The sequence below is a fragment of the Centroberyx gerrardi genome, chromosome 4 (assembly GCF_048128805.1).
Source record: "Centroberyx gerrardi isolate f3 chromosome 4, fCenGer3.hap1.cur.20231027, whole genome shotgun sequence".
In the NCBI taxonomy this organism is placed as follows: domain Eukaryota; kingdom Metazoa; phylum Chordata; class Actinopteri; order Beryciformes; family Berycidae; genus Centroberyx; species Centroberyx gerrardi.
This window is the reverse complement of record NC_136000.1, coordinates 1805345-1824143: the sequence shown is the minus strand read 5'-3', so window position 1 is coordinate 1824143 and position 18799 is coordinate 1805345. Positions and strand designations below refer to the sequence as shown.

General features: G+C 39.8%; 2 protein-coding genes across 2 annotated transcripts; both read right to left on the bottom strand.

The window, feature by feature from the left end:
* Positions 1 to 3724: 3724 nt before the first annotated feature.
* Positions 3725 to 8545, bottom strand: LOC139919279 (troponin I, fast skeletal muscle-like). Its single transcript, XM_071908968.2, has 6 exons — positions 8455 to 8545; positions 7977 to 8013; positions 7289 to 7417; positions 6647 to 6736; positions 5663 to 5836; positions 3725 to 4080 (listed from the first exon to the last, which is right to left on the bottom strand). Exons 1-6 carry the CDS (start codon positions 8460 to 8462, stop codon positions 4003 to 4005), a joined length of 516 nt encoding a protein of 171 aa, XP_071765069.2. The 5' UTR covers positions 8463 to 8545; the 3' UTR covers positions 3725 to 4002.
* A 3421-nt stretch (positions 8546 to 11966) lies between these two features.
* On the bottom strand, positions 11967 to 17909 carry LOC139919280 (troponin I, fast skeletal muscle-like). Its single transcript, XM_078282880.1, has 7 exons — positions 17790 to 17909; positions 16055 to 16085; positions 15056 to 15095; positions 14224 to 14352; positions 13720 to 13809; positions 12851 to 13024; positions 11967 to 12303 (listed from the first exon to the last, which is right to left on the bottom strand). The coding sequence occupies exons 2-7, from the start codon at positions 16060 to 16062 to the stop codon at positions 12229 to 12231; spliced, it is 516 nt and encodes a 171-aa protein (XP_078139006.1). The 5' UTR covers positions 16063 to 16085; positions 17790 to 17909; the 3' UTR covers positions 11967 to 12228.
* Positions 17910 to 18799: the final 890 nt, after the last annotated feature.

Here is an 18799-nt window from a genome sequence, read left to right as displayed (position 1 = left end):
AGTTTAAAAAGTGCTTGTTTTGGATTTCCTTGTTTATCAGTGTTGTTGTTTTTTCCTCTAGATGCTGCAGTATGAAGGTCAAAACAGTCGCACAGTTCTGGGCTGCAGCGTTCAACAGCCTCACCTGGCATCAAGTGGATTAAAAATTATTCTTGTGTGAATTTTAAAAAGACTGATCAGTTAAACTGTCAAGGAAAGTGTCACATGTCATTCAGTATGAGGAACCTTAACCCTTCTGGATTTCTGATCAGAAGTGCTGCCACACTCAAACTGAACCAAACTGGGAACAAAACTTACAGTACAGAATTTATACTGTGGATTAAAACAGACACCATTAGTACCATGATCATATTTATACATATCTGTGACATACACACCTCCACCCTCAGAGACACAATTTATAAACACAAGGATTTAACATCTATTTATTATTATTTATAACATTCAACCTTTGTAAATTTGTAAATGTGTAAATTTAACTAGTGCCTTTCTTTTTTAAAGTCTTTCGTAACATTATGCTGCTATTACTGCTTTTACTACTGCTTTTATTTATTTGTTTTATTTTTAACTACACCGAGAGAAGCCAGGCGAAATTTCATTGTACCTGAGTATAATGACAATAAAGATCATTCTATTCTATTCATTTTATTTCACTATAGTATTGACAAAAATATGACAAACGAGAACTCCTTAGCAGAATTTTTGAAAGCCGATGCAGTCAGATTTCACTCCTCAATCTCTGCAGCTGCTTCTCCCTTCAGGGTCTGGAAACATTTTCTGTTGTGTGTGTGAAAGTTTATTGATCCAGGCTGACGTTTCTGGATATTTAGATCTACAGTGTAGTGTGATCACATGATGTTTTATTTCCTGAACTCTTGATCAACACTCTTGAATGTCAGCATGTTTTCTTTGTTGGTTTGCAATAACTTAACCCCATTAAAGACTAGCTAGGTTTAGTTTGAGAAAAATATTATTGATGATAATAAACTTTACATTCATAAAAAAAAAAATCTTCTGAGCAGTCAGTCAGCTGCTGTGAGGACGAACAGGCAGATCGGCGACGGTGAATTTCCATACGAGCTGCTGAAAAATGGAGTGTTTTAGAGCGCCGCAGTGTGATGTGAGTGAAGTCACGGCCTCCAAATATAACTGTGTGGCATCTCCTCACATTCCCAGGAGGCCCGGAGGTTAAACTTAGCCTCCGCCCAACATCTGAGCTCCTCGGAGGAAACTTTAGAGGCTCGGGACCTCCTGCCTGCTCCGGGCCGGTGGAACCAGGCTGAGCTGACCAAAGAAGGAGTGTTGAGGCATCTGAGGGCCGAGGGGGGGGACAGAGGGAGGGGGGAGGGGGGCGAGGGAGGGGTGAGGGACCGAGGGAGGGGGGCGAGGGGGGGGAAGGGGGCGAGGGACAGAGGGAGGGGTGAGGGACCGATGGGGGGCGAGGGGCGAGGGACCAGGGGGGAGTGAGTCCGAGCATTAACGCTCTTAAAGGACTATACAACTTTTTGGGAGTTTGGTCCATTGGTCTCTTGACATGTGACGAGAGGCTTGGCACCAAAATCATCTGGTAGATGGCTCTGTCTGCGCATGCTAACGCTTTAGCATACAGTGTGCTAGGTAATCGTAGGCGATTATCCAAAATATGAAGATAAACCTTTTAGCAATCCAAAATTGGCTTTATTTATTCTATGGCCTGTAGATTTATTAACTTCTGGAAACAAAATCTCAATGTTCATCATTAATGAAGTCAATTACAAATCAACACTACATAAAACTGTAGCTGTCTTGCTAACTTCGCGCACTTCCTGCGTAAGTTACGCAGGAAGAGAGATCTGCTGTCATTCAAAGTGCATCTGTTCCGTCTATTTTACCGATCACCTAAACAAGCCTCATTAAATCATTAAAACTAACTAACCTTCAGCCTTAGAGCTGCTACAACTTCTCATTTTCTCACTGTCAGGATAATGCTAGCTGCCTACGATTAGCTTAGCCTATGCTAAAGCGTTAGCATGCACGCTGGACAGAACGATCTACCAGAGACACAGAGATGATTGTGGTGTCGATCTTCTCGTCTCCTCATCATCAAGGATTGTTCATTTATGAAACACTCCACAAAATATTTCACCCAGGTTAATTTGAGTAAATATATTTACTTAAACCTAGGTTGTTTGATCACAAGCGCACAAAAAACATACTGAATCCACTCAATGTAACCCTAACCCTCAATTTTATAAGATTCTCTTTTGATCCCAATTAGAAAATTGGATTGCATGAAATGCGTTCAATATTCCTAAAGACTCACTTGCTGTTCAAACCAGTGTTGGTAGATTTTAATAAAACAACAGTTTGTGTCACCAGTGAGTTAAACACACAACCAAACCAACACTGAACTAACTTCCTGCCTCAGTGACTCAACACACAAACTGAACCCTGTGTTGGAGATTTGGGAGATTTTAGAGGAAATAAAAAGCATTTGTTCCTGTAACAAGAAGAGAGCGTATAAACTCTGAGTAACACAGAGTCAATAGAGTTGGGGGGGGGGGGGGGGGGGGGTCAGACATGGAGCCGCTCAGCCACTTCCTTCCTGTTTTAAAGAAGAAGGGGCGGGGCTTCCACGACATCACAGACTCAATTAACTAAATATCGACACCTGCTCTTTCCCTGCTGATTGACAGCACAACTGAGGACTGACGTGAAATGATTGACAGTTCCTAAGAAAATGACAGTCGACTTCCACAGGAAAACAACGTTCTTTTGAAAGATCCACACGTGCAAAAAGACCAAAAATTATATTAGTGGATCAGAAGATATATATATATATTTATTAAGTAAAAGCTAACAGCTTATCAGAAGATATTCTACAGTTAAACAAACTGTTGTTAACAAACCAGTTGTTCTGGCTCTCCTCTCCTGTAAAGTTTGCTGAAACCAACTTACTCCAACTCCAAGCCCTGGACCATGTGGATCAGACTCAGTTCTGTTTTGTGCTGCAGTGTTTCGTCTCTGCTCTTACCCAGAGAGCCTGACAGGAATCAAACCTGCGCCCCTCTGGTTACAGGACAGTCTCTAACACCAGTGAGCCACACTGACACCAATGGGGAAAAAGGAAAACGGGCTTGATTTCCTGTTTATTTAGACCAAAGATATTTGACTCTGGTTGATTGCTTTCTAAGTGAATATTTTGTTGGATCACAAACATGTATATCAATATAGATAAATGAAAAATACTGTAATGTGATAAATCTACACTGCAAGACAAAACTTTACTTACTAAATGTACTTCTCTGAACAGTTCTTGATATTGTCTCTATCTATCTATGATATTGTTGCTGTCGGGTGAAAACCTCGTAGTTCCAATTTTGGTGATTTTTAGATTGTATTTCTCTTTTCTGTGCTTCTGTCTTATTTTATTACCTCTGTTTTACTCTCTTGTCTCTGTTAAGCATTTTGTCACTTTGTTTTGATGCGATTAATACAACCTAACTCTAAACTGCATGGTGGTCAAGCTAAAAAAAACTGTTTTCTTTCTTATTTCCTGATTGACATTTTGGAGATACAAGGTTTTCAGAGGACCAATGACATTATAATGCTTTTGATTCATGATTCTTATTATGAATGTGAAGTGAAAAGAAAAGACACAAACCGACCCACAAAAAAAGTAGACAAATTGACAATTTTTTTCTTCCACATTTGACTTTATTTTTTAATAATTCAGGTTGTGTGAATGTGTAAAGTTGAAGTTGTGAAGCGGTGTGTTTTGTTGGTGAGTGAACCTGTAAACCCCCCTGACTCTCCCCCCTCCTCTCACTGGAACAGCCAAACAAAGTGCAAAAAAAAAAAAAACCTTAACATCGTCCAGCGTGACCCATCCAGAGTCCTCACATGATTTACCGCCGCTCAGCCATGTGTGACTTAACCAAAAACCAAAAACCCTTCTGGTGCGACCGACCGTTAAGACAAGTGGAGTTCATAAACACAGAAAGACGAGACGGGCGTTGGCGTTTAGGAAGACTCGAACATCTTCTTCCTGTCAGCTTTGTCCTCGATGTTCTTACGCCAGTCGCCGACCGCCTCTGTTGGCTGAGGAGAGACAGTCACAGGTTAGAGAAAACATACAGGTGAGAGAAAACATACAGGTTAGAGAAAACATACAGGTGAGAGAAAACATACAGGTGAGAGAAAACATACAGGTGAGAGAAAACATACAGGTGAGAGAAAACATACAGGTGAGAGAAAGCATACAGGTGAGAGAAAACATACAGGTGAGAGAAAACATACAGGTGAGAGAAAACATACAGGTGAGAGAAAGCATACAGGTGAGAGAAAACATACAGGTGAGAGAAAACATACAGGTGAGAGAAAACATACAGGTGAGAGAAAATGTCTGCGCTAGTGATGCGCGGGTCAGTCTGAAACAACAATGAAATTTAAACGTAATTAACGCAATAAACTTCTCCAATCTCCAGCAGGATGTGCCTTAGTTACACAAGAGCCTTTGGAAAATCATCTGGCTGCCTGAATCTTTTTTTTATTATTTATTTATTTTTCGGATTGGCGGATCATTTTGGGGTCGTTATATTTTATGTGTACGAAAATGGTTCAGATATGTTTATGTGTCAGATCAGGCGGTCGCAGGTTGAAAAAAGCTGACCTGCACATCACTAGTCTGCACTCTTTTTGTCAAGTCCAAAAAAATAAAATGTCTCATGTGCGTAAATTCAAATGCAAAAAATACCAAAATTCTGATGCAAAAAATACCAAAATGTATTTACATGGTGACTAGGAATCCCAGCTAGGGTTACTGTCCTGGATTTTTCTTTAGTTTTCTATTTTTATTTCAGTTTGTTTAGTTTGAGTTAGTTTTCAATGTGGGTTTGGTAGGTTTTTTTTAGTTTGTATTTATTTATTTATTTATTTATGTGTTGTTTTTTTTTTTTTTAACAAATGTTTAGTTTTTGTTTCATTTAGTTTCAGTTCTAGTTTTAGTATTTTTGGTAGGACTGGTTAATTTTAAATGTATAATGATTGAAGTTCATAACAGGTAGTTTGTATATGACAATTGTATATAACAATAAATCATACATTAAAATGTTTTACATGAATTTTTCAATCTGCATTCAGTAAAAATAGCCAAAAATTCTCTGCCCAAAATTCATTCTCTTTTTTTACCCTCTCCATAAACCAAAAGAGGGAAACTAAAAACATTTCTATATTTTTATTTTTGTTTAGTTAGTTTTACAAGTAGACAAGAGAGTTTTGGATCAGTTTTATTTTTTTCACAAAATCTCATTTTTATTTTATTTCAGTTAACTTTTCGCGTCGCCTACCCAATCAGACTTCAGCAAAACGTCCGCCACATAAATGATCCCTCCTCACCAATTATTAGTTCCTAGTTCCATAACTGATAATCACTGTGAACAGCTGTGTCTCTGTAGATAAACGGCTGCAGCAACAGCAACAATTATTCTCCATGGCAGAGAATTTTTTAAAAAGTATTCTTACTTTCGTTTGGTAGTTAATACAATCCTATTAAAAAACAAGTGGAAGGCATGTGACACGCCCACAAGCGGCCGATTGTAGGAGGCGGTGGTGCTGCCTGGCGGCCTCGCCGCTTTCTGTCCGGCTCTGTAAGGATTAATGTCGATATGTGAATGTTCCTCACCTCCTCTTTGACCTCCTTCTTCACTTGCTTCAGGTTGGACCTCAGATCCATGGTGACCTTGTGTTTGGAGCCCAGCAGAGCCTGCAGCATGGAGTCAGCGGACATGCGGACCTTCTTCAGGGCGGGCTTCTTCACTCCGACCAGATCCACCACTTTGATCCTCAGGTCTTCAAGCTGTGAGAGGACAGAGTGTCACCATCTGAGCGACTTCCTTCATTTTTTTCATGATCAGTTATTTTTATTAATAATAAACTTTGGTTCTTAAAACTAAGATCACTGTCAAAAATTACACCAAGATTCCTGACATGGTCCTTGGCCTTCAGGGATAGGTCTAGATGTCAAGATGAAGCAATATGTAATTTCTCTGTGCTTCGTTACCAATAATGAGAACTTCTGTTTTGTCTTTGTTTAGTTGTAAGAAGTTCTGAGACGTTTGGGGATGTTGGCATGATCTATACACCGCAGCAGGAGTTACTTGTGAGCATCAGATGCTATAGATAGGTAGAATTGCGTGTCGTCAGCAAATTGATGATAGCAAATGTTATAATTCTTAATAATATCGGCAAGAGGAAGCATGTAAAGACAAAATAACATTGGCCCCAAAATTGAGCCTTGGGGAACACCACAAGATAAAGCATGACACTTGCTTTGTTAGGCATTAAAATTTGATGAAATATAATTTGTAAAGATGAAGCTTACACCTAAGCAAAAATTTAGAACATTTAGAACATTATTAAGAAAGAAACAAAGAAAGAAAAACAACAACACAGAAACAAGTATATAAGACGGCGTAACCCCCTCCACCCCACCAAAACCCCATGTAGAAATTAATTTTGTTATCAATCAATAAGTCGTGAGCATGTAAATCACCTACAGACGTCATTAAAAGAAGAGAAAGAAAAACAGGTACATATATTTAACTTACATAATCAAGTAAGTCAAAGAAAAAGAAAAAGTGACTTCCTTCACGCTGCGGCTGCTTACCTCTTTGTCGGCCTTGCTCACTTTGGCCTCAGCGTCGTACCTCTCCTCATCGATCTTCTCGATGGCTGCGTTGAGCTTCTTGCAGAGTTCCTGTCGACACGCAAACACACACACACACACACACCGCTCTCATGTTACATGTATGTACCATTATGGATGCTCTAAACTGTGTAATCCTCACAAACTTCAACTTGGAGCCAAAAACAGAAGACAGCAGGACTGAGTCAAAACTATCAGCTGTGCAAACTGAAAGGAAAACTCCCTCTGATCCTCCTCACTGTCAGATCTCATCAGTCTGTGATGCTCAACACATTCCAGGAGTTATTTAGTGATGAAGTGTTGTCGTTTACTTTTTTGGTGAACCCACTTTCTCTCAATCCGCCTCGTCTACTTCTACTACAGTTGGTGATGTCCTACGTTGCCCAGAATGCCTTTCAACAACCTCCAGACAAGAGACATGAAGTTGATGCTTATATGCCCATATGGTGATGATTTATTGATGCTAAAAAGCTACATGGTGCATCTTGAACACCAGTATTTCCCTGACCAGTGAATAGGTGGCTGTGGTCATTTCTATTGGTTTAACTGGTTTGAGGTTTAGTTTTTGGAGTCGACGCTGCAGTGCAGAAAGCGGCCTCTCACCATCAGGGCGTTCTGGTCTCCGCTCATGTCCTCGGCGGGACAGTGTTCGGACATGTAGGCTTCCTTCGCTGCTGCGATGTCCTTCTTCTCCTGCTCCAGCCAGCCCAGAGCGATCTGCAGGATCAGACTCTGCAGGGCCAAACACACGAGGTGGTAAGAGCCTTACAAACAATACGACAGAAATTAATACTACCCATTAAGAAAATGAGTGGACACGCATCAAAAACAGCATGACAGAAGAAAGAATCAGGGAAATACAACTGAAGTAAAGCAGGTAAAAAGAAGTTCTGTGGGAGTCTGTCTAGAAATGTGTTTTAAGAAGTGATTGGAAGTATGACACTTGTTGCTGTGGGATGAAAACCTCATAACTGCAGTTTTGTTGATTATCCTTGAAGGATTACAGGCTCCTCTATAGGCTGAAAGAAAATTCTGCTATCTTTGGGGTTTCTGCATTTTCAAACTTTTTCAAAAAGTAATTGGACAAACTCTAAAACACATGGTGGTCAAGCTGCAAGAGGCAGACATTTTGGAGACAGAAATGTGTTTTAAGATGTTTGACACTGACTTTTCAAGCCTAATCTCTTCAGGTCCAGAGGGCCAGGACACTTTCAGTTTGGTTTTTATCCAGTAAGGAACTTAAACAGCATTAATGAATGTAGAAATACGTTTCCTCAGTGTGTTAGTTTACCTTCAGGTGATGCCTGCGGCTGGATGTCATCTTTTTCCTGTTAGGAGAAAGGAATTGTGTGTATTGTCAGATTGACATGGAAAAAGTATAGTTTTTCTCATAACAAGCAAAAAAAAATCTATCATGGGGTGAGATCATTTCATTTTTGTTTCATTTCAAGCAGTTTCTTGATATCTTGGAATGAGGCAAATCACTGCACTTATTTCAGGCTAATATTAGTTGATCAACAAAAAAAACAAGTTGAGTTGCATGGAAAAAAGTAAGATAGTCTCACCTATATTGGCTTTTTTTTTTAACTTGTTTTCAGAAAAATACGATTTTAAGACTTCAATAATAGAGATGAAGTGACATGCTCAGATGGACAATTTTGCAGTTTAGCAATACAAGTAAATTGGCTAAATGTGTTTTGTTGTGTTGCTGACAGTGATGGATCAAATCAGTTTTAGTGAATAATCAGACATGAGAGGATCAGACTTACTCAGACATCTTGGCAGTTTTTGCGGTTCACAACCTGCAGGAAGACAAATAGAAACACAGTGGGCAGAAAACACTCGTCTCTTCTGACTTCACTCAACACAGCGGCTCTCTAGCTGAAGACGGCAGCTTGGTCTGAAGTTGCTGAGCTCAGCGTGTTCTGCCGCAGAGATGGAGCCGGATGGGAATAGTCTGTGTGTGGATTCTTTACAGTAACGTGACGCCGGCCCACAGCTGAAGCTCCGAGACGTCGACTGAACTAAACTGGGAGGCGGGTATCAGATGTCGCGCCTCGCTGTTTATGACCAGATCATGTGAAGAGTTCAATTCCAAAATGCTATGTATCCATTTTGGTCAAATATCATTACCCGAAGTTCATCAATCTATATCTCTAAAATATACAGGTTCCACTCGGGAAAAAGGTTCTCTTAATGTTCACTTAGGTTTCCTTTCTGTGGCATAGTTTGTTATAAAGAAATTAGATTGAAAAGCAACAAAGTTTGATTTAAATTCTGCACTAACAATCATTTTGTCAGGTTATTTTATTTAATTTTGGAACAAAACTCTTCATGTTTGATGACTGCTTATACATGACATCCCAACAGACCTGAATTCACCGCCTCAAAAAAACAAAAAAAAACAAGTATCCATCATCCCACAGTGTCAGTAGCTAGTTAGTAGTTAACAAAATAACACTAAACTCATCATCAATACGTGAGAGAATGGCAAAGCCAATTTCACTCAATTTGTTTGAATCCAAATTCAAAATTACTCAATCCTAAAACATTTAGTCAGATAAATTAAGCCATAAATAAAGTCTATTAGCCTAATAGATATATTGATAATCCAGTCTGACTGTCAGGCTGCACGCTGTAATCCTAGATGGGAACGTATCAGAATCAGTAACCTTTTCTATAACATTTTCACATCCAAGGTAACTGGAAACATCAGGACTTTGAGGGGCTTAAATAATTCAAATATAAAAAAGTTGTTTTGCATTCATAATTTTGGTACAAACTTGGTCAAAACCCAGCGAAGAGATTATTCTCACTCAAAATTCTCACAGCATTACGTGAAAACAGACACTACTGAACGAATGTAATCAGAACATCGGTGTTTTCTATTCGCTGTCACCGCTCGACCTCGTCCGCTCACTGAGGTGAAGGTTTAACACTTCGCCTTCTTCTCTTGACAGGGTCACAATCACTTTCTACCTCCGAACACAAACAGCCGGCCGTAAAACACTGAAGAACAGGTCACATAAATTCAGGTCTGTCAGGAAAAGGTCAAATGTCACCAACAAACATCTACAGTGAAGTCAGGATGTCAGATGGGTCAAAGTGTTTCCCTCTCCAGGTCGACTTGTGCCGATCCGTTTAAACGATGCTGTGCAGAAACGAGTCTAGCTTCTAGTGTCTCTGCAGATTTTATATTCTCGGTCAGAATAAAGATGCCGCTCTCTGAGAATCGGGTTAAAAAGAGACTGGAAAATAAAAAGAAATAAGGAAGATTTCTCACCTATGAGGAGGAAGAAGAGGACAAGACACACTGGGTGGAAGAAAAGGAGACACTGCCAAGCCACGGACAGTGAAAAATGAAATAGGGTATATATGGTGTGTTGCGATGCCTCAGCAAATGCCCAGATCCTCTTTATGGAAATGGATTCCCAGTCAGACCAATAGGCCGGCGAGCTCCTGAAATACACCCAGCCCAACCCTGCGCTCCTAAACTTTCCTCCTTGTGAGACTCTTACAGCTGATCTGAGGCTTCAGGTTCAAATGTGGATCAAACTGGAGATCAAGGAACAAACTGGACGTGTGGAAGACAGTCTGACTCTTAACATGAAGTTTCACTGAGGAACAGAAGACATTCACTTGTTTAACATGTGATGATCAATATCTAAAAACCCCAGAATACTAACTTGCAGCATAAACATTAGATTTACATTAAGTGTCCATTAACTAATGTTAACTAATGCATTTACTAACATGAGTAAGCATGAATAACACCATTAACAAAGATTAGATGTTAAATGCACATGAACTGTATTAATTAATGTACATGTTTGTTAATAATGTTAGCTAATGTGTTTACTAACATGAATTAAGCATGAACAGTGACATTAACAAAGATGAGTTAATGTTAAATGAACAATAAACAGCTGCATTAAGTAATGTTGTTCTACATGTTTGTTAATGTCAATGTATTGTCTAAACTGAAACCTGAACTCTTCATATATTACTTATATACATATCCTGACATTAACTAAAGTGAGTAAGTGACAGCAAGCGTTAACTAATGTAAACACATTATTTTACAAGCAAATACGTTTCTGATGTTTGTGCTGTTAAGTTTGAGTTTGAGTTTTAACTTTTTTCCATAAGTAAAGATTATTGTGAGAGCAAAATTTCCAAAACTCTATCTATTTCATTAAAACAAATCATTATCTCAAGTTCATCCGAAACTATTGGCATTTTGTCAACCGAACACCTCAGTTAGCAACAGTACCGTTCTTTAAAAAGTACCATAATTTGTTTTCGTTTTCTGCTTACATTCATTTTGTAAGAGTAGGTGTCATCTTTTTGTTTTTTTCAAACAGTAGATATTTAATTTTGGAGCAAAACTCTTCCATTTCTGATATGGTTTGTTACAAATTGCAAATATTGTCATAAAAACTCAACTTGACATTTGAACTTCTCTCTGAACTGGAGGAGGAGCGGCTCAGATGTCACTTCACCACTTTCACTGCAGACGCTTTAATCTGATCTTCATGCAGAACGATGGAGCGAGCGATGCTGACATCTTGAGGGTTTTTGTGTTTTAGTGAGAAGTTTGTTGCGTAACACAGGAAGGTTACACCTTTCTATCGTTTTGTTTTAGGAATAACTCAATTTATTCCAAAATCAAAAATAATCTGCCCTAGAAAATTCGTATACGGATGTAATGAATATGTAAACCATTGATTTTAAAGTGAAATGTTTCAGTAACACTTAAAACATCCTTAGTAATATTAATTGGTCTTAATGAACTATGTGAGGCGTGTATGGCTTTATGTTTGTGTATTTGCAATAAAAACTGATAAAAGTGTTAAATTGTTTGGAGGTGAAGTCAATCTTCTGTCTGTTCTGTAAACCGTTCCAGAAAAACAAAAGTTCTCGTTCCTCTCATGCAACGAACTGAAGTGATTTCCCAAAATCGAGCAAAGAGCTTCTTTGGTTGGTAATATTTTGGGGCGATCTGATCCAAAGCTATTCCATGATAAGAAGGTGAATCCTAAACTAAACCTGCAAACTGGCACAGACACATAACTTAATTTCTAAGATTTTAGTCAATTCCTAAGAGTTTTGCAACGTGTCTTCCTTTTCTGACGAAATGCGTAAAAAGCGAAACCTGTCAGTCAAGCTGTACCTGAAACTAGGGGAAAAAAATCAAGAAGGACTAGATGTGCGGATAAAAGTAGCGAACAAATGAAGTCTTACTTGAAAACATTTATTTCGAATGATTCCAAGAAACCTGTACATTTTGAAGATGCGTTCCTGTGTCAGACTGAACTGTGAACATGAAGACTGAGGACGTTTGCTTTGCTTCAGTCGAAGACGGACGTTCGTCTCTCACGGTGCAACGGTATCACAAAAACAACCAAAAAACAAAAAAAAGAAACAAGAAACATGTAAAGCTCGTCCCCGTGTCGCCTACTGGAAACACATTCAGTCACTCAGACCTCGGGTGAAAACCTCTCTCTCCCTGTTGTCCTTGCCAGCCGGGACCCAGGATGTTTTTAGGAAGACTCGAACATCTTCTTCCTGTCGGCTTTGTCCTCGATGTTCTTACGCCAGTCGCCCGCCTCTGTGTTCTGAGGAGAGAGAAACACGGATTTGTTCAGAACCTGGAAACCCAGAGCTCTTCAGAGGAACCGCTCACAGGAAGAGCAGGAGAACTTCTGGCAACTCTTTAAATTTCATAAATTTTCGCATTAATGACCGGAAGGAGGAGACAGGACTAGAAACAGGAAGTCGTTTGGCGGTGGACAGTCAGGGTGTGGAGGTCGGAGGTCGGATGGTTCAACTCACAACTCATGACGACAAGTTTTCATTTACTGAACCGTGCGCAAAACCTGAAGCTAACCTGAAGCTAACTGTTTAGCTGCTAAACTGAAGCGTTAGCTAACCTTTCCATGTGACCAACAGGTGGAAATGTCCAAAACAGTTCCTGCTGTTGGACCAGAATCCTTTACTGGAGGAAGAACCAGATCTGAACTGGATTCCTGTCCAAAACGTGGAGCTGAGGTTCAGAGTTTGGACAACTGGACCTCTAAGATTCTACAGTAGGATTCCAGCATTTCCAGTTAAGAACTAGCTGTAAACTCTGATGTTTGCTTGTTTGTTGGAAGCGTTCCTCACCTCCTCTTTCACCTCCTTCTTCACTTGCTTCAGGTTGGACCTCAGGTCCATGGTGACCTTGTGTTTTCCGCCCAGCAGAGCCTGCAGCATGGCGTCAGCGGACATCCGGACCTTCTTCAGAGCGGGCTTCTTCACTCCGGCCAGCTCCACCACTTTGAGCTTCAGGTCATCGATCTGGTGGCAGAGAAAGGGCAGAGAGGTTGGGGAACTTGCTTTAGTTTCTCCCGCAGCCCCAAAAAATAAAGCAGGTTTTGAGAACTTCTAATGGAGCCGTGTGAACTAGAGGAAGAAGATCATGGATAATCAACGACAATGATTTGCTGGATCAGGACTGAGATCATTACACCAGTCTACAAGACATTTGCTGAAAAGGCCGCAAGTATTTACTTTCTTTCCTTTTTCAAGAATTCTTTTGATACAAGAGACAATATCTAAGAAAAGACAGACTGCTTCTTTATTATCAAGGTAATGTCTCTTTATTAAAAAAAAATTCTTTAAAAAAAACAAAAAATCGTGATTATTTCTTAATTATTTCTGCTGGAGACAAATGAAATTGGCCCATTTTTCACTTGTTTTAAGAAAAATACGATTTTAAAACTTGATACTCGACTAAACTGCTCTGCTCTGTGAAGCACTTTTCTGAAAGTTATGCTGTAAAATAAAAGGAACAAAACAAACATATCAGCAGAAGTCTTTTGACTCGTACAGTCGCAAACAATGCAAAGTTAGACAATAATAATTGGCTTTGAAATGTAAAACTCCTTTAAAATGCATGAGTTCAGACATCCTCATGTATTAAGAGTTCAGTCGGTCAGTCGGAGAGGAACCGCTGCGTCCGCTCTGCAGTTCGTTTTCAGATCTTACTCTACCTCTTTGTCAGTCTTGGCGACTTTGGCCTCGGCGTCGTACCTCGACTCATCGATCTTGTCGATGGCCTGGCACAGCTTCTTGCAGATTTCCTGTTGACGCACAAACAAACACGCCATTAAAATACCACACACACACACACTCCTCTAAGATCATGTTCACCTTCTGTTTCCCGCTGGGCTGTTTGGTGGTTTTGTAATCTTGAATTTAGAGCAGAAGTGAGATTACAGCTGCTTCGTTTACGGTGTTTGCTACTAGCTAGTTAGAGAACATGTTCCTTGTTCGCTCCCATGATGCTCTAAATGTTTCAGAGGCTTTTCCACCCTGATGATGAGAAAACTCTGGGAGGAAACACTGAACACCTGGTAGCTTTTAGCATGAAAATGGTCAGATTTAAAGATACTGAAAATCTGCGCAAAATATCAGCTATCAGCAGCTTCAGTAGGAAAATATCGTCTTTCAGGAACCCGTCTGGGTCGAACCCTGGTTCCTGCTGCTGGTCTCACCATGAGGGCGGCCTGGTCTCCGTTCACGTCCGGGGCGGGACAGTTCTCCGCCATGTAGGCTTCCTTCGCCTCTTCAAGCTCCTTCTTCTCGTTCTCCAGCCAGGAGGCAGCGATCTGCAGCATCAAGCTCTGCAGGACGAAGACGGTAAACATTTAGCATTTGAATGAATACACTGTGGGCTGTGAGCAGAGGAGGGAGGTAACAGAGTCAAAATACTTTGTTACTGCACTTTTCAAGATTTTCAAGTATCTGTACTTTCTTTCGTTTTCTTTCACCGAAGACTTTTTCCTTTTTCTCTCTACATTTCAAAAGAAAAATCTAGACTTTCTACTCCCTACATTTTCAAAACAGACTCATTACTCGCGGGAAATCATCAACTGATATTTAATTTTTTAATTTTTTGAAGCAGCTAATCAAGAGCCAGATGTGATTGGCTGCTTGTTCACCCAAAATACCAAAAAGGAGAGAGAAGCAAAAAGAGAGAGAGAATTAACGTTCGTGCTTTGAGCTGCCGACTCTTTCTCATCTGGGATTCAGAATTTAGAACATTAGAAATTACTTTTTTGGACGACTACTTTTACTTTTATAATTTAAGTCAATTTAACACCATGTACTTTTATACTCTGACTTGAGTATTGACTTTAGTTATTGTGTTTTGACCGCTGTTGTTTCTTCCTGCCGCTGTGTAAAGTTTGATTCAAATTATTCTGCTGTAATGTCAATATGAGCCGGTTTGTTGAGTCATTCATCAGATTAACACTGACAGACTGGACACTTGCTAACAAGTCGATGATTTAGTGCTTAAAATAAAGATAAATAAAGATACCTCACCTTCAGATGATGCCTGCGGCTGGAGGTCATTTTCTTTCCCCTGCCAGAGAGATTAGAGGTTAGATTAGATTTGCCAAAATTTGTTATAAAAACACAATTAGGACTGATGGAGCAAATTAATCACATGATATCATGGCTGCTTTGATAAATTGTCTGTCGGTTCAGTTTACTTTGCTCATTCTTTATCACAGACCCAGAGGGTAACTGTAATGTAAGAGGTGTAAACCTGATCCATGGCACAAACACACACACACACACATATATGGTAGGGATGGGACGAAAATCAAAATTCAATATATCTCAATACAAAAATGTGTCAATCTGTATGTTGTGTCAGGAACATGAATGGTGATATCAGCTCCATGTTATTCTGCTGTCAGGAACATGAATGGTGATATCAGCTCCATGTTATTCTGCTGTCAGGAACATGAATGGTGATATCAGCTCCATGTTATTCTGCTGTCAGGAACATGAATGGTGATATCAGCTCCATGTTATTCTGCTGTCAGGAACATGAATGGTGATATCAGCTCCATGTTATTCTGCTGTCAGGAACATGAATGGTGATATCAGCTCCATGTTATTCTGCTGTCAGGAACATGAATGGTGATATCAGCTCCATGTTATTCTGCTGTAGTAATCACTAATGAGACTCTTGACCATCACAGTTTCACAAGCTCTCCATCCAAATTATATTATTGTCACTTTGTAACGACATTTTTAAATTGTTGTTTACATTCTAGCAGCCAATGGCATCGCTAGAAAGATTTGTGTCTCAGAAATAAACAGAATTCTGCAGTCAGACTTTGTTGTCACTGAACTTTTATTGATCACATCGTATCCTGGTTATATTGAATTGCGAAACCTATATTGTGTATCGAATCGTATCGTGAGATAAGAATATTGTCCCATCCTTAATATCTGGCACAATAGAGTTAATAAGGCGGACAGTAATAACACATTTCTGATACCAACTGAAAGAAGAAAACATGTACTTACTCAGACATTTTGGCTGTTTGTGTTTTGCACCCTGTTCAAAGACGGAGAAGACTCATCAGTAAAACATCCGAGCCAATCAGCAGACAGCTTACAGAAGGCACATGGGCAGAACTGGATCCGTCCTGCCGCCCTATTGATCGGTGACCACTTGACCCCCAGAAACACGATCCACTTTACTATGCTGGAAAACCTGTTGCAGCGATCACAAACCGGCTAATTCTGGCCGGGCGGGTCAGACGCCGGGCCGCCGCACATTCTGCCTGGAATGTGCCGTCTTCCCCCGAACACGAACGCCAGCCGCAGAGGAACAGAATACAGAGCCAGGCACGCAGAGGCAGCCGTTAACACCGAGTCCAACATCCTGCAGGCATGCAGCGACAAGCTCACACTGATCTGAGTCCACTGACACCTTCAGCTCCCAGCCATCAGAACGACCACAACTATCATCAATAACAATAAAACTTCTTTTAAAAGTGTTTTATACCCAAAGGCTTTAAAGGTTAAAGCTTCACACACATCCTGAGGAAGGTCCTGGCTGCTTTGAGCAAAAGCCACATCCAATGAACAACTGTAGCTAATTAACACCAAATAATTACAACTTGAACCAATTAAAACTTTTGTGAAGTTCTGCCATGACATGTAGACGACACTGTTATATCTTTAAAGCATCATGAACATACTGAGAACATTAGATCATCTTCCCTTTCATTTTCAGCTGTAGAAATTTATATCAGCAATTAAAAATGGTCCTTAACCAATTAGTCAAATCTTCCCATTTCCCCACTGAAGACTCTCTGATGCAACACTGAGTCACAACAAAGCAACAAAGCATCTAACTGCAGCTGAAAAGAACCGACGGTATAAAACTCATTTCCAAAGCCTCACTGCAAAGAAATAAATAAAATCTTTTATCTGAGAATATGAATTAACTGGGAAACTGTGAGCTTGGAGTTAAAAGTTGCAGCTCTGAGATACTGAGCATGATGCACTTTCTATCTTTTTAAATATTTAACCCCATACAAGCATTAAGTCACATTCAAAGATCATGAATATGTGAATAACTCAATTTTAGTTAACAAAGGGTCAGACATAACCTTAGATTTTAAGCTCACAAAACAATTTAGCTTCACTTCCAAAATGAGTGTTGACTGCATGTTCACTTCAAAATAAGTACACTGCTTTTTTGTCCAGTAGCTGTTTTACCATTCAAATCAGTGTCTTTCAGTTTCCTTCATTAGATTCAATAATCCCAGTTTATTATTATTATTATTAGATTATCTAAGTGTTCCCTCTCTCTTTCTACCTCCAAACCTCAGAGGTCATGGGTCACAGCAGCACCGCTTACACACACTTAAAGACACACAAAACCACCTTCATCTATACAAAAACAACTAAATCCTGTGAACAACAACAACAACATAAGAAAGCCTATTTTTTTTTATTGTCTTTAAATCAGTTGGTTCCTACCAGAGCGGACCCAGTCAACATGGCTGCTGCAGAGGAAACAGAGACTCTCACCTACTGAACGTGAAGAGGAGGAGGGCCGGACACACACACACACACCGGCTGGAAGAAGGGGAGACACTGGCAAGTCCCAAACAGAAAAGATTAAACAGGGTATATAGGGTGTGAAGCGCCCGCTCAGCAGAAACTCAGCCCTCTTTATGGTAGCAGAGCCAGTTCAGACCAATAGGCCAGCAGGCTCCAGAAATACCAGCGTACCTCTCCAACTAACCTCGTAAATTTCCTGCAGGAAGTTTCGGACACTGGCCGCTCTCAGGCTCCTCCCCCCGGCCCGACCACACCCAACGACTGAAGGATGAAGCTGATTGTTACACAACAGCAGGCAGCGTGGGACATAATTAATGCTTTAAGTTTCACACCTTAGAACTGCAGCTTTACAATTATCAGCTCAGATAATTTGACAGTAATGTATTGTGAAATGAATGGTGTCACTCTATCTTAAGTATATAAATAAATGCATTAATTAATATGTTCTGCGGGTAAATATGACTTTATATTCATCACCGAGTAGTACAAAAATACAGATGATTGCACTGTAAGAAAATGCTTTTAAATAGCAAACCATAATTCCATAATTAATTTTACTTTGCCAGTCATTTTGTCAGAGTTGCATCTTTCAAATTGCTCAGTCATTATGGAATGAAATTCTTCCATTAACAGTGTTGCTGTTGACACCAAAACAACAAGATGTGACAGACACATCCAATCAGTTCAGAAATTCGTTAAATTATTCAATTTTTTTCTAAACCATCCAGGCTGAAACCAAAAGAACAAAAAGCGATCAGGTGTTGCCAGGCTTTCAGCAACTTTTTCCAATATTTTCTAAAAACTTTCAGACACACAGAAATATTTTCAGCACTTGGAAATTCAGCTTAGAAATGTCCTGCTGCCAAAACTATCTTTTACATTTAGGCATGCAATGATTTCACTAAAAGGAAAGTGAACAGAAGTAAAAAAAGAAAGCTCCTCACCTTTTGTAGAACTTAATGAGAACTTACTGCGACTTCATGACAATTTAAGTGTAGAAGATATCTGCAGAACTGTGATTGGTGAGAATATTTGGCAAGGAGCCATGTTTCTGGACTGGAAATAAGGAGAGTTGTGGAGGAAGGCAGACATCCCGCAGAGAAAGACGGAAGGAGGAGTGAGAGAAAGGTTCTCTGCTGACATCTTGTGGTTTACCATCAGAAGATTTTGGACTTTTCTTAAAACTGTGTTGCA